General features: G+C 44.7%; 1 protein-coding gene across 4 annotated transcripts in view; it reads left to right on the plus strand.

Moving 5' to 3' along the window:
• fgfr2 (fibroblast growth factor receptor 2) overlaps window positions 1-20,931 on the plus strand; it is a 37,499-nt gene that overhangs the window by 10,886 nt on the left and 5,682 nt on the right. The window contains exons 4-15 of one of the 4 annotated variants that reach the window (XM_080481875.1): window positions 75-149; window positions 4,401-4,570; window positions 6,419-6,542; window positions 10,037-10,224; window positions 10,466-10,604; window positions 13,217-13,416; window positions 14,164-14,303; window positions 16,250-16,371; window positions 17,209-17,319; window positions 17,946-18,136; window positions 18,880-19,002; window positions 20,158-20,228. In XM_080481875.1, coding sequence (XP_080338001.1) covers window positions 75-149; window positions 4,401-4,570; window positions 6,419-6,542; window positions 10,037-10,224; window positions 10,466-10,604; window positions 13,217-13,416; window positions 14,164-14,303; window positions 16,250-16,371; window positions 17,209-17,319; window positions 17,946-18,136; window positions 18,880-19,002; window positions 20,158-20,228 — 1,654 coding nt within the window. Of the gene's footprint in view, window positions 1-74; window positions 150-4,400; window positions 4,571-6,418; window positions 6,543-10,036; window positions 10,225-10,465; window positions 10,605-11,368; window positions 11,514-13,216; window positions 13,417-14,163; window positions 14,304-16,249; window positions 16,372-17,208; window positions 17,320-17,945; window positions 18,137-18,879; window positions 19,003-20,157; window positions 20,229-20,931 lie in introns of all 4 variants that reach the window. The other 3 variants (XM_080481876.1, XM_080481873.1, XM_080481874.1) reach the window with 3 other exon arrangements.

Here is a 20,931-nt window from a genome sequence, read left to right on the forward strand (position 1 = left end):
TTTCTTGAATGGATCACGGCATGCATGTGCGCGGCTTGCGAGAGGATGGCAGTAACCGTGGTTACTCTGTGCAGATGCCATCTCGTCGGGGGATGATGAAGATGATACAGAGCGATCGGAGGATTCTGGGGCGGATGGCGAGCGGATCAGTGAGTATGGGAGGAACAAAAGAGGGTGTGAGTTACAGACGTGCTCCCCTCCCTCACTAACTCTCGTAGGTTAGATACCTTTGAGCATGAAATGGTGGCATAAGCCTGAGGTGCACGATCTGTCCGCTTTCTTACTTTCTCTAAATGTTCCTCTCATAAACTCAACTTTAATTCTCATATTTGCTCTTGCTAAGATTTAGGATCATGTTCTCGTGAAAAAAAACGCTAATGCATGTTGGTGTTTACAATCACGTTAACACTTTTACAGCATATATTCAGAAAATCATGGGATCTGGTAAGAAAATTAGCACAGAAGAACTTTGTTCAGTGGTTTTTCTTTCTCTCGAGTAACATTGTGGTCTTGGCAAAAACATTAAACAATCGCCATATCTCTTTATATCTATAGTTTAACAAGTCCTAAACATGGGCTTTAACAGAAAATTTTTCACTTTAAGATGTGCTGCACTGTGATAAATAATGAAAAATGCCCCACGGCATGTCCCAACGTAAGCTTGGAATGCTGATTGTGAAAGCCAAACACTTTCAGAGACTTACTCCCTGAGCGAAATAATCTACTTAACTTTGTCAGTGTTTATTACCGCTGTTCAGACTCTGCGAATATGATTAAGGGAGGACAGAAAGCTGATGGTCTCTGTTCTTTGGGGATTGTGAGGAGACAGCTGTTAGCAACTCAAAAAGAAAAAAAAAAAACATTTCCCAACTTTGCCCTTCAGCCCAAGTGTCTGCTATTCCATAGCTTAGCTCTCAAGTCCAGGCCTATACTGTTTTTAGCTCATTCTTTAGAACTAGTTTGGTTTTTTTCTTCCAGGCGAGATGCTCTCGGGAATACAAGGATTCCTGACATTCTTCTAGCTAGTGTCTCCCAGGTAGTCAGGCCTCATGGAGCCAACCAGCCAGCCAGTCAGCTGGGCTCATCCATTATGAAAGACACCCATCTGGACCCAGTTACCCACCTGATGGGCTGTGTGATTGTGCATGTGTCTGTGAAAGAGAAAGTTCTTATCCAAGTGTGTCTGTGCATTGGTGTGTGTCTGTGGTGGTAACGTGTTTATGCAGCTGCGCGTACACATGCCTGCTTTTTGCATGCGCACTCACAACAAAAGTGGGGTGAAGGAAAGATGAGGGCTTCCACATCTTGTTAAAATTCTCCACATGCACTGCTTCTCACCATGAGTTCTCCTTCTTCACTTTCGGGCCGACTGTAATTGCCTGAAATCTATTAAATATGGTGGGGGAGAGAGGGACTCAGCAAGAGGAAAAAATGGGGGAGAGGGAAAATATCCAGCCATTCTGGTGGCAATAAGCTGTTTTAAAACAAAGGGAAAGCTGTTCTGGCATTATAAATGCGTTTTCTCGCTGTGTGTTTTTCAAAATTCAAAACCGACAGTATTATTAAAAGAAAGAGGGACGAAGACGAGGGGAAAAAGAGGCAGGGGGGAGAGTGGGGTGTGTTGGATCAATACCAACTCTTCTCTGAGCATGGCGTTGAGCCTTGGCCTCGGGCCGAGGAGTGAAGCTAATAGGGGGAGGAGGGTGCGCTTTGGCGTGGGAGGGAATGAGAGCGGAGAGTGTGGGGTGTAAGCTTTATGTTTGTGGCTCTGTGTGGAGCACTCAGAATGGACTTGGGCATGAGGCCACTGCAAAACAGAGCATTTTGAACTTTGTGCAGAAGATTGAACAACAGAAGCAAGTGGAAAAAAGCTGAGTGTTTGTCCATTGTCACACTGTGGGCGGTATTATTGGAGGAGGCAAGAGGAGCCTCTGCGAGGATCTGTGGGGAGCTCTGGGTAGGTGGAGGAGGTGGGGGCGCTGATGTCTGGATGAAGTTGTATTGCTCGGTGAAACTTAGCTTTTTACCCTGGTGACAATTTCACTTAATATGTACATATTAAATATTGCCTTTGTGCTTTCCCTGAAGCTGTACTAAAATGTTAAGAGAAGATGAAACCCCTTGCACAGCTTAATGAAAACATTTATTCGCACTCTTACATTATGAAGCTATGATATTGTATTTGTATCAAATTGTGTGATGGTGGTGTTTGGCAAAACACCCTGTAGTCTAAAGTATACTGCATGGTGGAACTTCCTGTGAGTGTATTGAATATATTGACTTTGTCAAACATGTCAAAACTGAGCTCTCGTACTCAGTATTCAGCTGGAGAGAATTGATATCATTAAAGCTATAAAGATTAAGATTTCTATGTGTAGATGTGGATGAAATGCTTCATATTCAATTTGAACTAGCATTACATTCAAGCGGTAAACTGTGTTAATGATAAGTTGCTTTGAAGATTTGTTCACATTACTGATTGAATTTATTGATGTTCAACAAAACCTGCAATCAAAACATTTTAAACTAATGTGATCAGGTTACTTGTCAAAACAAATGACATGCAGCGTGTGAGGATACAGTTTTCATGCATTTTTGAGGCTTTAAGAAACTTTTTAAGTTTAAGAAACAAGACATCATTGAAACTATGTAAGTATTTTTTTCCCCAGCATTACTCCTAACCATCTGCTATGCATGGTTGTTCTGTTCAGCTTGCGTGTATGATTGGTAAACAGAAGGATGTCATAGTTTTGCATGAAATAAATTCAACAATGAAATACTACTTTGGGACCCTGATGGATTTATCTCTCCAGAGGAACTTAGAGGGAATAAAAACTTGACTCATAGCACTGGAGTTAGATAACCTCAATTCACCCCGGGCCAGCTTAAGATAAACAGCCGCGAGTGGGGATCCGGATGCACGGGGCTTTGGGGGCGGCAGGGGTTCCTGGAGGCCACAGCAACTGCACCACTGCAGAGCTTGGCCTCATCTGGAGAGAGGTCTGAGGGTCATCTCGTTTGAAGTAGTGCCCCTCCGGACAGGGAGCATGGGAAACAGCGCCACTCACCTTTCATGTCCCCGCCTCATCCTCTGACCCGGCTGCCAGTTAGGGGTCAGAGGGTTTTTTAGGTGAGACAGTCTCACAACGGGCTGGCCTTTACCCAATCTGTCTCTGTCTGAAGTGATGGGAGCAATGACAAGGAGGACGAATGTAAGGAAAGGGAGAGGTGAAGAGGCAGGAAGAGAAACACAGATAGTGAGAGTGAGGAAGAAGAAGAAAGGGAGAATGACTAATTATAGTTTGAGCACTTACTGTACGCATCAGGAAGGAAGGGCTGTGTTTACTGACTTTAGTATCCAACTATGCTCGACTTGTCCGGCTGTGCATGCCAGAGAAAATGATGGGAGGTGTCTGATAGTATGCAGATTGAACAGGCGGGAAAGAGCGTGAGGAGGAGGATGCTTGAAGTGATCGTTCCCCTGGCATTTAAGACTTTCGTTGGAGGGTTAAACTGAAGTCAGTTGCGGTCTTATCTATGGGTATTCCCTCTGTTGCTCATACTCCTGCTTTACGAAAAGGAAGTGATGGTGTGGAAGACCGTTTGGGCTGTTGTTTGACTTCAAGTTTCTCCTCCCCTCGGAGTCCCATCTGGTTAGGCAATCACCCTACCAGGTGCAGAGGGAAAGGACGGGTGGGGAGGAGGGGTGCATGGAGGAAAATCCAGCTGACTGCGAGACAGAAATGGTCAGAGAAGAAGAAACAGGGGAATGGAACACAATGAAGGTGAAAGATTTCAGTAGGACGAATGGCAGCTTGGCGTTGATAAAGATCTGTGCGAAACCGTTCATCGAGCACTCCGAAATCCTTCGTTAAACGTGACATTCACTTTCTCCCCTGACAGAACATAATGATTTTTCACGAGTGATAAGCATCCCTGGCCATGCCGTTCATATCTTACCCGAGTGACAGGCAGATAAACAGGGCAGCTCTGGTAATTGGGGGAAGTGGAGGGAGGGCAAAAAAAGCTGCTAAGTGGAATGAGATGAAATTGAATGTGATGGTCTAGTTACCCTCTTGGCAACGCCCGGCCTTATTCTCCCCTCGGAGCTACACCCCCCCCTCTCTGAAAAGCCCCATAGAGCCTCCAGGGGTAAAGTGTGTGTTTCTGTTTAACGGTGTGAGCGTAGAGCTCTGGGTTGTGTTACACAGAAGGCAGGACAGCCAGTGTTGTCGAAGACAAGGTGGATATGTTAGAGACGACACAGGTTTAGCTGTCCTGCAGTGTACCATTCTTCATATACATCCACCTCAGCTTGTCCCTCAAGCCAAAATGTTAATGCAAAGATGCGAGTAGGAAGCTTCACAATGACTGAACACTAACTGGCTTCTGGTTTGCAGGCCCTCCGTATTGGACCTCATCAGCGAAGATGGAGAAGAAGCTGCATGCGGTGCCAGCTGCCAACACAGTCAAGTTCCGCTGTGCTGCAGGAGGCAACCCTCGGCCCAAGCTGCGCTGGCTTAAAAACAGCAGGCCTTTCCGCCAAGAGGACCGCATGGGAGGGTACAAGGTAGGATAAACAGTAATACATCATTCTTTTTAGTACAAATGTCAACCCATTGCTTTTTCTTTCTGGGTAACACTCCTTGTTTTTTGTGCAAGTGTACTTGCGAGGCGACGTAAAACCATACCCTTCTAATCTCTGGCTGTCCTTTCACCCCTTTTCCACCCTTGGCTGGAGAAGACGGGAGGAGAGTAGACAGAGGAAACGAGGGCAGGGTTTCTGGTGTGAAATTGGAATTGCTCATCCGTGCGCCTCTTCTCACCGGGATACTTTGCAGAGCTTCTCACTGTAACTCGAAATGGTTCTTTAACCCCCAACAATTAGAAACGTAAGCCCGGGACTTGAGGGTTAAATGCCCCCAGACAGTAACGTATAGAAAAGTCAGTGCCGTCAGGGTTGAAATGAGTTCAGAATGTTGAGGTAACTCAATCGGGGAGAACAGGTCCCGCTGGCTTTGCTTACACGCGAGTATGTGATTCTATTGTCAGGATCTGTGATTTACAAACAAAATCACTGAGTCAGGTAAACTTAAAACCACATATGCCATACCGGTTGCACATTTACTATTTACGCATTAAGCATAAAGAAAACTAAAGGGGGATAAGGGGAAATAATCAGAAAAACAGAAAAGATTAAATTATTTCTGGAAAAATAAATGAGATAAGTGGCAAATGTTGGTGATCATTCTTGCAATGTATGGTATGACACACACACAAAAAAACAAAAGGGCGTTGTTTAACTTGTGAAGGTCTTGTCTCTCACTGGTTTGGATTTGGGTTCTAAACATCTAGTGTTGATTTACATGTACTAAAAAAATCTAATTCTGTCCGTCATGGGAGAGTAAATCCAATGTGGTTGTGTTTTATTCGGTCTTCGTGAAGGCGGAAAGCTTGAAAAACAGTTTCAACCAAGAGTGTGAATTCTTCTGCTGTGACCGAGTGTCTTTGGATCACAGCTCATTTATGTTTCTAAATTCCCCTCTTTGTTCCTCCAGACACCCAGCGTTTACTGCGTATGCTATGTTTGATCGAGTGGAATAACGGTTGAAACAGTTATGAAATCAATTTATGAAAAGGCTTAGTGATGCTGAAGGAGTCCGGGGTTTGTCCTGGTTAATAACTGATGATTTATAAGGAAACAGATCTCTCTGCCAGGAAAGTTTAGGAGCAGGGGATGTTGATGTCACTCCCCCCCGCCAGCTTTTCAGTTGTCTCGTTGCAGTGTAGAGAAAAAACAAAAACAGCCGCTAACGTGACGGAAATGATACAGTCAGGCTGTCAGATACACCGTGGGCTCTTCATTTCTCTCTTTTTGTCAACAAACGTTGGACAAAAGCTGCTCCTGAGCCCAGCCCTCTGGCATAATCTCTCTATTGTGCAAAATGTAGGCCTGTACAAGCAGTTGCTACTGTGTCCCTTTAGCCTGTAGACGGAAACTCTATTGTTAGCTCACACCTGTGGATTCCATGCACAGGTGTAACTGTGCAAAGAATAACGAAATAAAATCAGTGTTTACGAATGTTTCGATTAGTTAGACTCTTATATGAGATAACAGTGAAGAATAATCAAACAAAATGTTTTTCACTACTTCACACCAGGTGATATTGAATAACTTTGACCTATTATTTTATGTAATCTGTAGAAAAAAGAAAATAGAGTGATATAAGAGTCATTCTGCTAAAATCCGCCTGTCATCAACTCCAATATTGTTTGGTATTTTGCTGCTTTACCTCATATCTTTCAGCCTTCAAACCGAATCCTCTCTTTCATTTTCTTATTTTAATCCTTGTCATTTAACACCGGCTCTTTTTACAAGTGTTAATGTCAACTGCACTCCTCTGTCTCTTGTTCCCAGGTGCGCAGTCAGCACTGGACCCTGATCATGGAGAGTGTGGTGCCATCAGACAAGGGCAACTACACCTGTTTGGTGGAGAATGAGTTCGGGGCCATCAACCACACCTACACACTGGATGTCGTGGGTCAGTACTGCGCACAAAAAAAAAAAAAACACAGTCAGAGTACACCTGTGAGGGCAACAAAGAGTGGAGTGGGGGTATGGAGTAAGGGGAGGCCAGGGGCAAGACTTCTCACAGTGAGAATAGTGTGTGTGTCCTGCTCGATTGGCCAGGTGCACTTTGGATGCAGGTGGAGGTCAAAAACTGCTGCCAAGTGTGTATAGACTAAAGCCGGCTCACACGATCATCAATCTATGTGACTTTAGCTCTGCGGTTTGTTGACTTTGGTCAGATAAACTGGCAGTATCAGCATGAAGGTTAATCACACTGAGGTCCTCCAATCTTAGTTGTAGGCACAAAGAAAGAAACCTCTGAGAAAGATTCTTCTCAATCATGAAAGTTGTTCAGGGGGAAAGGAATGGACACTACAAAACTGCTATTAACTACAACTAAAACACATAACTGATTTAATGTTAGAACTAATATTGATTCAGTTAATCTTATTTTGGCCATAATACATATTAAAGAAAGTTATACTATCAAACTAGTGTAAGATGTTTGAACTTGCAGTGGGTCCACAATTTTAAAAAACCCAAACAAGTTTTGTTTGAATTCGTCTAGCAAAGTAACATCTGCTCAGAAAACCCTAAGGTCGACTCAGGTATGATGAGGACTAAAGCCAACAGTAGATAGTTTAGTGGTTTCACCCAGTGAGGACTCAGAGTGCTGGCCTCAGCACTATCACATCGAGTTCAGACCCAACTCACTCAACCCCTCTTTTCTGACCTTTGGAGCACACAAAGCAAAGAGTGTTTTTCTGCTCGGTTTGCAGAATCAATAAATGGCGGGGACAACAAGGGGAGCGGGATAAAGATAGCGGATCAATGTGTGCATGTGTGCTTGCATGAGAGCGTACACCGACTCCGCTCCTGATTTGATGCGGAGCCGCTCCCCTTCGGCCTCCCTCTAACTGCTACATAAGCAATCGATACACATCAAAGTTTATCTGACACATTTCCCCTTGTGAAGCCTGGTCAATGAAGCCAGAGACAACCTGGATGGACAGCTTGACGCACGGAGGAACATTTGACTGGAAAACGCATGTGTCTGTAGAGTATGCTTGTATGATTACTTTAGACATTGGATCTGCGCAGCACTACTTTAATTACACACTTCTTCCTTATTACTGTCAACAATTAGGCTTTTATTGTATCAAACGTAGATTGAATACTTATTGGTTTTGCACAGGGGGAACGCTTAGGCTCATGCTAAGAAACACATGAAGCTCTTCATATGCGCACACATGGCCCCCAACTCAGGCCCCCTGCTCTGCTTCCCTCTGGAGTTTGCTAAAGCTCTCCTTCAGACTGCATATTTCTGTTTTTGTTCTGTTTTATTGCAGAGCAGTAAACCCCCTCCATGTCTGGCTCCACAGCCACTGCCCCCTGCAACCTCTTGCCTCATTTTGCTCCATTATGGTATGGTGAACAGAGTGTGTGTGTGCAGGGGGGGGCAGAAACAGAAATTGGCTGTTTTCACAAAGAGCCCAAAAAACCTTTAGGATCACCATTTCTGGTTCTAACTGGACTCTAGCGAAAGTGGCAGTCGGACATCAGTGGAGTGAAACATGCGGCAAGTGGGCACATTGGGAGCTATGGCAGATTCTGGATTATCATTCTAGAACGTGGCACCCACCAACTATGCAACACTTTGTTCTTTTTGTGCCACACTGCGCCCTCTCTATGCCCGTACCCCTCCCCGACCCTCAGGACCTTGTGTGCCAAGCCGCTAGTTTACCCAGAGTTCAACGCTCTTGCATGAGACACCAGAGAATGCCCCTGGTCTGCCTCCTCATGCTTGTACCTCTGTCCCACAACTGCTGCCATCAAAGTACTCCACTAATGACATGATTGATAAATGGAGTCAGTTTTGAAACGGGTCACTACATATCAGTGGCAACGACTCATCAAAAAAGTACTGCCGAGTCTGCTATTTGTTTTGACACATAAATGAGAGCTATGGCTGCAAAGAAGACAACTTTATACGTTTTCTTTACCTTATTTAAATTTTTTTCCTGAACTTATCATGTTCTTGCTCAGCTTTTCCATGCAAGCACACACACCAATTCATAAGCTCGACATGCCTAACAGCTTCCCTCATTGTGAACCAACTGTTTATACCAAAACTTTATAATTTGTAATATGCGGACTTGCCAAAAGGTAGGCAGGTTCCCAAAATGTGATTTTGTAAACATTTTTTATTCCCCGACAACATGAGAAAATTGTTTCAAGTACACACGCACGCACACGCTCACACGCGCACGCACACACACTATTCCCATTATGAAATGACTGATCCACAAACCTTTATTGTTTTGAGATTTCTCCATAATCATAATGTTCCTATTTTCTCACAACAGACACACACACAGTTCATATCATTGGTTTTAGTGTGGGATCAGCTATAATGAAAGTTAGATGAGATTTCGAAAAAGTAGCGAGCATGTGCACAATTCTTTCAATTTTCAGTGAAAACGCTTAAAAGTTTTACAGTTCTTCTCCCCCTTTTGCCTGCTTTATTAAATTCCATTCGGTGGGATTCATGAAGAGAGCGCTGGGTGAAGGACTTGCTGATTTAAGTTGATCACCAGTTTTTGTTTGAAAAAGATCGAGAGAGTGAGAAAGCCGGTGAAAGATAGAGCTTGGAAAGAAAAAAAAGGGGCAAATAAAGAGAGAGACAATAAACAAGGCAAGCTCGAGGAATGTGGTGGAAGGAGGAGGGAGATCAGGAGAGAGAGGGATTGAGAGCGAGAGGAAGGAGGGTTGGGAACCATCAGATCTGACAGATTTCAAAAAGATGGAGCAGGAAGACAAATCAGCAGAGACGTATGGGGGAGGAAGTCTCTGCCTGCCCGTTTCTGCACTCTCCATCTGTTGATCCCCCTCTCATCTCTCTAACTTTTTCCCTTTTTTAGTTGGCCTTCTCAAAGTCTGCCTCTCTTCTCCATCACACTGCCTAATGCTCTGCCCCTCCCCCATGACCCACCCCTAATATTACACACACACAAACCAAATCCCTGCACCTACCTTAAGGCTTTGTTTTGGAAAGGCACTGCAGCGCTGCGGGATGAGTGATGTCATTTTGTGTGTGTGTGTGTGTGTGTGTGTGTGTGTACGTGTGGAGGGTGGTTGCTGTCAGTGTGAGGGTTAGTGGGTTCCTCAGTGTGGTTGTGAAGCCTGGGTATATAGTCTTTTGAAAGGGGGCATTGTTCCACAGGACTCACTCTGTTTGGATTTGCAGGCCCAATGTTTGCTTTTAAAAGAATGCAGATAGCTTTAGTTGTGTGGGGGAGCTATGAAGGTGTGTCACTTTCTAATGCTGGCACAAAGTGCTGCTCAGCCCCTCTCTACTACCCATAGAACGTGTGTGCGTGTGTGTGTGTGTGTGTGCACAAAGGAGTGCATGTTGGAAAGAAGGCACTTTCAGCATCAAACCTGACTCCCTCTTCTCTCAAACAGAACGATCCCCACATCGGCCCATTCTCCAGGCTGGTCTCCCGGCCAATACCACGGTACACGTCGGTGAGGACGCGCGTTTTGTGTGTAAGGTCTACAGCGATGCCCAACCTCACATCCAGTGGCTAAAACACATCACTCAGAATGGTAGCCGGTACGGCACAGACGGCCCCTATGTCAGAGTATTGAAGGTACATTTCCTTTTTTCTTTTCCATCTACAGTCTTGTTGTCCTCCTCCCATTTTTTCCTTGATTGCAGGTTTTCGGGTGATCTTCAAAAACTAGTAAATTAACAAATTATATTCCCTCCCCTTTTGAGCAGATAGGTTTGTGATTCCCTCGGCTCTCGTCTTTCCTCCAGAACTGTGTACGATTGCTGAAGTCATCATGTATTGTTTTCACATCTGATGTTCATGTATGTGTGGATTTCAGCGTTCAGGCATTAACAGCTCAGATGTGGAGATGCTCACCCTCACCAACGTGACCGAGGAGGACGCTGGAGAGTATACATGTAAAGTCTCCAATTATATAGGTGAGGCCAGCCAGTCGGGCTGGCTCACTGTCATCCCAGGTAACCCCTTGAGACCTGATCCAACCTCCCTCCCTCCCTACCTGCGTACCTACCGGTGTGGTTTCCTGGCCTTCCACCCTGACCTGCTGTACTGTGGTGGTCTTTTTGGTGGTCTCTTGGTGGTCCTGGGGTTCACAGACCTTTTCTCTTTCTCCCAACATCACACCCTTGTGTTTCAGCTCCTCCCTCCTGCTGCTGAGGCTGGTGCTGCCATGGAAGCACTGGTTGGGCCTGCTCACCCGCAACACTGAATCTGTCAAAGCTAGTGTTTGGTATTGTCAATGTTAACTATCCAAGCTGTGTCAAGACAGTGTTCGGTGTCGCAGTGCTCTCCATGCTCTCTATTTGTGCATGTGTCCAGTCAAATGAGTAGACTAGGCTCTACTGGGATGGGAACCTTATGGTGATGGGATCTGTTTGTATTTGTCGTGTTTGTGATATTTTTTCATGTTTTGGTGGCGTACTGGGCTCTGTCAGTGTTTTCCTCTCACACTGGAAAGATCCTCTACTCTAATATCTTCTCCTTTAGATGAAACCTCAACGGTGGAGACCATCCAGCTGCTCTTATTTCTCTATTGGTGTTGTGGGTCTCATTTTCTCTCTCTCTCTCTCTCTCTCTCTCTCTCTCTCTCTCTCTCTCTCTCTCTCTCTCTCTCTCTCTCTCTCTCTCTCTCTCTCTCTCTCTCTCTCTCTCCATCTTTCTACCTCTCTCGCTCTTTTTTCCTCCCCTCCTTTTCTGCACTCCTCTTCTTCCCCTCTCCCAGACCGCAGGCGTTAACACCACAGATAAGGAGATAGAAGTTCTCAACTTGCCCAATGTAACATTTGAAGATGCTGGGGAGTATACGTGCTTGGCGGGTAATTCTATTGGGATCTCCTATCACACTGCTTGGTTGACGGTGCTTCCAGGTATATACACTTGTATACTGTGTTCTCTTTTCTTTTTTCCACTCTCTGGTCTAAAACGTTTGGATGCATGCCATTTAAATGACCTTCATGTAAGGCAAGTCCTCCCTCTGGAGTCTGCAGAGCTCAAACATTAGATTACCATGATAAGCCACCACAATCGACATCTTCGACAATGTAATGCAAAAGCAGATATTCTATATTAGTAGAGCAGAAAACGGACAGTTTGCAGATGAGTTCTAGCTCCCAGGGCAGCTCGAGTGTCTCCAGACTCCAGAAGACAGGGATCATTTGTCTCCCACCTCTTTTTCCTCTCCTCTTTCTCCTTCTTGGTCTTTCAGTGCCACACTTTGATTCTGAGGCTGCATGTCAACCAAATCTCCAGATTTTCTCCGCCCCTTTCCTGGCTCTGATAATTGCCTCCTTTTAAGATCCTTATTTCTCCTTGAAATAAAGGTCGAAAGTTAAACCTCAAACTTTGCGTGACGTTGGCATAGCTTTCTCAATTATCAGAGCCAAACTTAAACATTCCTACAAAATGAATGTGAAAAATGCATGTTTATGAATGTCTGGGTGTCCATTTATCAACTCGTTGCAGTACATCTAGTGTGTAATTTTGCGAGTGGAAAGACCAGACACACAAAATATACTGTCAGCGTATGCACAAGTTCACTTCAACTTGTTCAGGTGATCATTTCTGTCTGACATTGAGTCAGAAGTACACGGGACATGAAATGAGATTGAAAGCTGTCTGCAAACATGTATCAAAGTAATGTTTCAACAAGATCACAGCACTGTTTTTTCTGTACACAATGGAAAGCAATGATTACAAGAAAGCCATTTCCACTGGGAGTAATATGCAGTATTTATTGCCCTCAATGTGCTCTTTCTGCACCGCTGGCGCCTGCGAGGCTGAGACTTCTGTGTGCGTGTCCTGTGGTTTTTTTAGACCAGCCGATAAGAAGGCAGGCAGGAGTAACGTGTGGCTTCTCCTCCAGCTGGCTGACAGTTTAGTTGGTCTTGTTTGTGATCTGTAGGGCTGTGCATTAAGGAACAGGCCATTATCATGAAGCCTACACTCACACACATGCACACAACACACGCGGCCCATTTCCTTGACAGGAAGTCAGGGTCATATACAACGGCGAAGGGCACCGGTCTCCCTTGTTTGCCGCCTGAAGTGAAATGCATACTGTTCCGTCGCTCGTGGTTGTGTGTTTGTGCTCGCATGTCTTCAACATCAGAGAATGCAGACATAGGCAGAGGCATGTGATACCGGCGGAGTCAAGATTCAGAATCTGTTCATGATTTTTAGCCTCTGAATGAGCCAGTGAGATTATTTGTAACAACACATGAGCTGGTACCCTGGGAAAAAGAGAGAGTAGAAGATGCTGCACAATAATTTGTGTTTAGTTTGCCTGCCGATGATGATTACTGTTACGTGTGTGTGTGTGTGTGTGTGTGTGTGTGTGTGTGTGTGTGTGTGTGTGTGTGTGTGTGTGTGTGTGTGTGTGTGTGTGTGTGTGTGTGTGTGTGTGTGTGTGTGTGTGTGTGTGTGTGTGTGTGTGTGTGTGTGTGTGTGTGTGTGTGATAAGCTGTGTCTATTTGCCTGTCTGACAGCCATGTGTGTCTCTGAAACCCTGCGTGAGACAAGAGTGATCAGCGAGTGTCCTCTGTCTGATCACAATCTCCTCATTTCCCCTCAGCTCTTGAGAAATCCCCAGGACCCCTTTCTCCAGACTACGTGGAGATTGCAATATATTGCGCTGGAGTCTTCCTTATTGCCTGCATGGTGGGCATTGTGGTGGTGTGCCGCATGAGGAACACCACCAAGAAACCCGACTTCGGCGGCCAACCGGCAGTCCACAAACTGAGCAAGCAAATCCCCCTGCGCCGCCAGGTAACAGAAAGTAGATAAAGAGTTCTAAAGGCATCTAACACCCCTAGAGGACAAGAACGCACACTGCAGACATACTAAAGAAGTACAGAATAATGAACTCATTGCAGAGGATATAATTGAATAGAATCTATATATTTTAAGGGATGCATGCTTGATACTTAATAAACATAATTACAACCTGGATTTTGTACACAACGTAATAAGTCTCATCATAGTATCCACTTCAGAGGGATTTTTTTTGTGGTATTGCAAAGAATCTGAGTCATTTAGGAGGCATGCATCTCGAGGCAAGTCAGCACTGCTGCTTGAAATTGCAATCAGGTTTTTTGTCTTGTATTTGAGCCACAGTTTTCCCTCAAGGGAAACCAAAAGGTACAAAAAAAGTGTTGGATTACATTCTGCAGAGCAACCGATTCCTGTGTCAAGGTAAGGTTAGGGTGGAGAGAGGAGAGACGCGCCCTGGGGACGGTGCCACAATTGAGCGTTTAATGACCGTACATCAAAATGATCATTGTTGTTCACTTATCACTCATCTCTGAGACATAATCTCTGCCGTGGAAACATCATGTTTAAACATATATTTTAAAAATATGACGAAAGTCTTATCATTATGCTGTAATAATTATTAGCATCTTTGCCAATTTCAGTAAACGAATCACACATCTGCACTTTGTTCCTCTAGTGATGCCTTTGAGCTTTATTTGACCTATGAACCCAGACAGCAATAATCAGCCATTCATTTTTCTCCTTTAGGTGTCGGCAGACTCAAGTTCTTCCATGAACTCGAGCACGCCGCTGGTACGCATCACAACAAGGCGAAGTTCTGCGCACGATGAGCCAATTCCCGAGTACGACCTTCCCGAGGATCCACGGTGGGAGTTTGCCCGAGACAGGTGAGAGGCCTTTGCTTTTTATGGTCGATTGCTGATCGTTCCTCGTGATCCTATTGTAGTTTTAGTGACTCAGAAAGATATTTTCAATTCGTTATCTTGTTCTCTTTGTTACTGCAGGGCTTACTATTTTATCATAGGCAAAACACATAATTATGCAAATTGGATTTAGCTCCTGCATAAAGCAGTTAAATTGCTGAATTGTTGCTCGGTGCCACTCTCATCTGAAAAGAGTGACCATAATAATACACTCTGGATTGAGTACCTGTCTGATAGTATGCATGACAGCTTTAAGCACTACACCCTCAGCCTTAGTCCTGAAATCCCCCAAACAAAAAGATGCATGTCAGTGGTTGAAAGCCGAAATATTCAGCACAGAGTGAGAAGTTAATCGCTTTAGGTGAGAAGAGTATAGGCGATAATGACTAACTGTTGAATAATCGTTGCGGTGGCTGAGATGAAGGCTTCTGATTCATCTGTTGGTTCTGTTGTTAAACGACCTGAACTTGGCGCCCTGCCTCGGCCAGCTTCTTCATGACAACAGCTGCTACGTCACACTCTCACTCACCCATACTCAGACGCACATTTGCTTCTGTTGGTGAGGAGTGAAGCTGTGGTAATTAGTGGGTAGCACTCGCAGCTTTCATCTGCATGTTTGGGCTAGGAGTGTTTGCTCGGTTTCATACCAGAGGAATTAGCACCACTGAGGTTTCAGTTAGTCACAGTTACAGTGGCCAGTGATAAGCTCCAGGGGGGATTTCAACAGGACAGCAAAGGTTAGAGAAGTTTAATACCCAACTGATGCTTTAAATCTTGACAGAGATAGGGAAATCCCCAAATGTCAACATGCAGGCCTGTCTTTTGTTGAAATTGCTGTAAATATAAAAGGAAAGATCATAATGCTACACTATGGTGCATGCCAAATGGTGTCCTGGTGAAACAATTTTGATTTTAATTGGTGAATTAACCAATGGGGATGTTTTCTCTAGCCTAAACAAATCTGCGCATGCCTCTATGTTTGTGTCTTTATTCCTCGGCTGTCATCCCAGCGCCTGAGGGATCATGTCGGGATTGCAGAGGGCCGAGGAATGCTAACGTTTGCGGTTTGTGTGGAGGAAAAATAACATTGATTATGTGTGGCTGGACGGACAGAATGGCTACCATTGAGTGTGGCGGGAGCGCGTGGACAGACGAGGGATTGTGTTACTATGGCGGGGCGCTGGCCTCTGGGCTTAGGCTTTGCGTTGTGCAGTGTGAGTGTTTACATAGCCAGAACACTCGGCCCTAGGGGTGGGGCCTGCGCCCGTCAATCAAGGGAAGAAAACACCAGGATACACTGCGTGATTTAGAAGCCGGCTGGGTGCTGCAGCCCTGATAAATTCGTGTGACTGTGATAGAGTTTGGACATTAGATTGGACACCGGTTCTTACAATAACTAAAATGTATCAAAATTTCTAGCTGGCATTGCACACAGGCCCGCTTGTAGCGCAACACAAAGCCAGACTTCCAAATACGTGGCTATTGTGTCAGGGCTAAGCTCAGTGTAATGACTTGGAAAGATTGTATATTGGAACATGCCAAGATGAGGTAAACAGTTTAGAAATGAGTGCTCTCCCTGGGTTTATCAGGTCATTGTAGTTACCATGTCTGACTGTCTACAGATTGCCCATGCACAGGCTGCCGCCAATAAAGCTCTTAGACAAACACAGTCTGATTGATACAGTGAGTTTATCGAGTTAAATAAAAAAAATTGAAATAGCAAGGTAAGGGTGAGAAACTGGCTGCTTGCCTGGTTTCAATAACTGACAGTCTCACACTGTAACCCACATATAGGTCGAATCAATTCAATGATAAGATCAATTTGATGAGTTTGTTGAATTTCATCAGCTAATTAGTTTTCTGTCCTTTTTCTTGTCTTCCTCTTTGTGTTTATAATTTGGTGGCTGCAGGTTGACCCTGGGCAAACCCCTTGGTGAAGGCTGCTTTGGCCAGGTTGTAATGGCAGAGGCATTGGGCATTGATAAGGACAAACCCAAGGACGCTGTAACGGTCGCTGTCAAGATGCTGAAAGGTAAGTTGAATTGATGCTGCACAGTCAGAACTCGGTTAGATTCTGGAATCTGGATTCTGATTGGTACTCACACTACCGACATAAGATGCCACCTTATTGCTTGGGACTTTCTATGGGTGATTTAAGCTCCACTGAAGGTTCACTAAAGGTGCAAGGTGAAGCCCGGGGCCGTCGTCATTATTTGTTATTGGCGGTTGCTGAGTGACGGCTGGAGGGAGGTTGTTCTGTAGGTGAGGGTTAGGGGCGGTCACATACCTGACCCCAGAGGAGCAGCTGGCAAGAGCTCAATCAGCACCACACAAAGAGGCAAGTCACGCTAGCAGCTCCTCAGTGATTAATGAAAGCAGCAGGGTTGGGGAGGGGGCACCGTGTTGGCTTGGGCTTGCGGGGGTACTGTTAGATCAGGTACAGCAGCATGCTATGGGACCCATCTTAACAATGGAAATCTGCCCTTTAGAATGACTCCAGATACGGTAATGGTGCACAGGAATGCAGGCAATGCCAGGCGGACTATCTGGATACCTTAACTGGCTCAATCAAGCCCACAACAAAAGGAGCCTATGCAGGAGATAATGAATCCAGATTGAACGTCTTTAATTTCTCCTACCCCTCCCCCGATACTGAAAGGATACCTCTGTGGTGTGTGTGAGGAGCTTCCATAGCTGCTGTAACTTTAGCCTACATTGTCTGTCAGCCGCACTTAATCAGAAGCACCTACAAAACAAGGTGTTGTCTGGCAGGGCAGCCCGAGACTGAGGAGTCAGAGGGTTAACGGAGCGACAGGATTTGTTTTGCTGACCTTTCCCTGACAACCTTTTTATCTTCTTCTGTTGTTAGATGACGCCACGGAGAAAGACCTGTCTGACCTGGTGTCAGAGATGGAAATGATGAAGATGATCGGCAAACATAAGAACATCATTAACCTCTTGGGGGCCTGCACTCAAGACGGTGAGCTTGAACTGGAATACATAAAGGTTTTCTTTAGGGAGATGCATTTAAAACATTATCCAAGCAGTTTCTTTCAGTTGCTGTAGTGCCAGTGTAATCTGCCTTGGCTAATATACCGTATATGTAATGAAGTTGCTGCATGTTTCAACAAATTCATAAAATGTGTCATCAGACCACATCAAACAAGCAGTTTTATCATGAAGGTAACTCGCAGACATTTGAGTGTGGCATCAAAAGGATGAATTTGTATGTCATGTCAGTTGCACTACACAGAAAGTCCCTTTTTGTCCTAAAGACCTTTCAAAATCTTTTTGATGGTATGCATTTGGAAAATGATTCCTTAAAAAAAAAAAAAGAACTGCTGGCATTTTGCCCCCTTTTCACATGAATACAATAAGCTAGTCTTATAGGGAGATTTGTTTTAGACCATTGAGTTGCTCGGAGGTTGTTTCTAGTAGAAGCTACATCGTGTTTTTTTTTTTGACATTTTCTTGCAAGTGGTTTAAAGTTTTAGCAATCAATCATACTGTATTTCATTAAAAAAAATCCAGATGAATTTGTCACTTTGTTTCAAAGAGAATCATTCATGACAGAGTTTCAAATCTAATCTGCAATTTTCTGTGCAGGCCCACTCTATGTGATAGTGGAGTACGCCTCCAAAGGCAACCTGAGGGAGTACCTTCGAGCCCGGCGGCCACCCGGCATGGAGTACTCATACGACATCGCCCGAGTCTCGGACGAACAGCTCACCTTCAAAGATCTGGTCTCTTGTACTTATCAGGTGGCAAGGGGCATGGAGTACCTAGCATCCCAGAAGGTAAGGAGTGGGAGACGCACACAAAATGTCCTGTTCTTCCATCAGCCTCCTCCTCCTGCACTGATCCGTGCCAGTGAACACACACAGGGTTTTGATGTGCTTTATCCTGGAAGATTTTATGCTGGAAGCTTGTTTGTTCGTCATTGTGGGAATATTGTCTCCTAAAAACACTACCCCGACCCCCTGCCCAATCCCCGTATTGTCTCCCATTCCATAACAAAAGCCCCTCTGTGTAGAGGAATTGCAAAGTTTTCACAATAGCAGTGCAGCCATGTTGGCTGAACGCAGCCTCACGCTCCCTCTCACTGTTGGAATGTGACAGAGCATACTGTCTCTCACACACACACACACACACACACACACACACACGCACACACACGCAAGTACGCGCGCACACACTCGCACGCGCACAGTGACGGCACACAGGCACGACTCCAACCATATATGTAGCAAAGTATGTGAAGAATCTTTACTTATCCAGACATGTTCGTGTCGGTGTACTCAGTGTGGCGTCATGTTATTCAGTCAAACAGCTACCTCTGTGTGGGAGATTTCTGGGTGATTACATGCACCACAAACATTTTAACACCATTCCAAATTCTGTATACACCTGTTTCAGATCTCATTTATTGATGCAGTGTGGTAACTCTTGTTCTTCTTTTTTCTTTTTCACTTTTTCTACCCTGTGACCTCCCACTCCCCCCCCCCCCCCCCCCTTCGGTTTTGTCACTCTCTCATCACAGTGTATACACAGAGACCTGGCAGCCAGGAACGTCCTGGTCACAGAGAGCAACGTCATGAAGATTGCTGACTTTGGGTTGGCCAGGGATGTCCATAACATCGACTACTATAAAAAGACCACCAATGTAAGTCATTGATGGGATGTGCACTCGAACTGCATGGAGTCTAATAGAGAGCTTAGCTATTGGGATTAAACCACGCTTTTTCCCCTCTTTTCTCAAATTCTCCCCATATTCTCATCTTTTTGGTTGTGTGCTGGTGTCTTGGCAGAAGCCACAGGTTCCCAGGCAGCCTGTGAATGTGGTTCTTCTGGAGGCTCTGCCTTGTTTACCCCCTCAGTCTCTTGTTCTTTTCGTTTCATCGACACTCACACAATCGACCCGAAAGAGAGACAGCGGGGAGAGAAGGAGAGTGAGAGAGAGAGGGGTGCAGCTTAGACATAATTGACATCTCCACAGTGGCCCAGTGGTGTCTTTCTTTCCCACCGCAGAGCAGCATTTTCCTGCACATCCTCATTTAATATGCATGATTGCCTTTTCATCGCATGCACAACCACACTGGGAACCAACTGACAACTACAACAATATTGGATGATGCTGATTATGGTCATAATGAGGACAATGACAGCCGTGACTGCGATGATCACTCATGTTAAAGCAGTACAAGCACATTATTAGCTACTGTTTATTTTCCCTGCGTCTGATAAAACTTTCCAATTTTATATGACATCATTCTGTACATATTATTTGGGTGATAACAATGTTTTTATAATGGATAGGTCATGAGAACAGTGTATTTTCCTATCAAAGATTTAGCTTGCAGCTGAAGTGAATATTTCTCTTTATTTTAGTAGGATTTTTTTCCCATTTAATTAATAAATTCAGTGTCTAAAGAGATTTTTTCTTCTTTTTTTTTTTTTTTACACAAGCCACAACGCAAATGTCAACCAAGGTCATCTTGTCAACTCTGCTTAGCTTCCCAGCCGGTGTTTTAATGGTACACAGAGATAAACTCTCTCCTTTATCTGTGACCCTGTTTATCAGCTCTATTGCCTTAACAATGTAAATGTTCCTCTGGGAAATCCTCCAACCAGACAGTCGTTCCTTCGGTGTTTCATTCCCCAGGCTACTTTCCCGTATCAGCTTTTATTCGGGAGTAATGAGATCTCCCAGCAGTAACTGATTTCAAACCTGCTGATGAAGCCAGAAATTAAAGAGTTCAGGGGTTTCATGCAGAGATTTTCTTTGACCTTTCACCTTGTTCCCATCTTATGTCTGCAGGGTCGTCTCCCAGTAAAATGGATGGCTCCAGAGGCGCTGTTTGACCGGGTCTACACGCACCAGAGTGATGTGTAAGTGCATTATGTGTTTTTGAACAGACTGAAGGCAAATAGTGCATCAGTCCAAGAATAATGTTCCTGAGCATGATGTTGCAAAGCATTCAGATCTCATCATCTACCGTACAAAATGTTGTTAAAGATTCACCTTTGAAGAAAATCTTTGGTCTTGAGCTCATATTGAATGACTCAAGGTGAAATAGGAAAATGTCCTCTTTATGGATCAACTGGCTTGTATCGACATTGCTCACATTAATGGCATAGGTGCCTTGCACAACTATGACAGCGTCATTAATGCAAATCAATCTTTAAACACTGCAGAGCAACATGAGTCACCATCGAGACCTGTGGTTTCCAGACTTTGGTCAGGGACCCTCTTGTGGGGGCGCCAGAGATCACATAGGAGGCCTGAGGCTTTGCCTCCACAGAGGCTGTGAAAATTATATTTCCGCATGGAACCTGGAGACTGCCTACTACTTTTGATCTGAAGTTTCCTGCTTTTGTTTATGTTTATCAGAGTGGGTGTGTCTATCGGGATTGGGTTCACTGAAATGTTTTGGCAAATTAGAGATGAGAGAGAGCGCATCTGCCGCCAATCCAGCGTGCTTCATGGAAAAAGTAGGATTGTGAACCACTGATCTACCACATCCTTTTCAGGAAAAATCAACACATTGCCAACCCATTTTCTCCACTCATCACAACAGTGTGGTTCCATAAT

The sequence above is a fragment of the Lipophrys pholis genome, assembly GCF_963383615.2.
Source record: "Lipophrys pholis genome assembly, chromosome: 15".
Lineage (NCBI taxonomy): Eukaryota > Metazoa > Chordata > Actinopteri > Blenniiformes > Blenniidae > Lipophrys > Lipophrys pholis.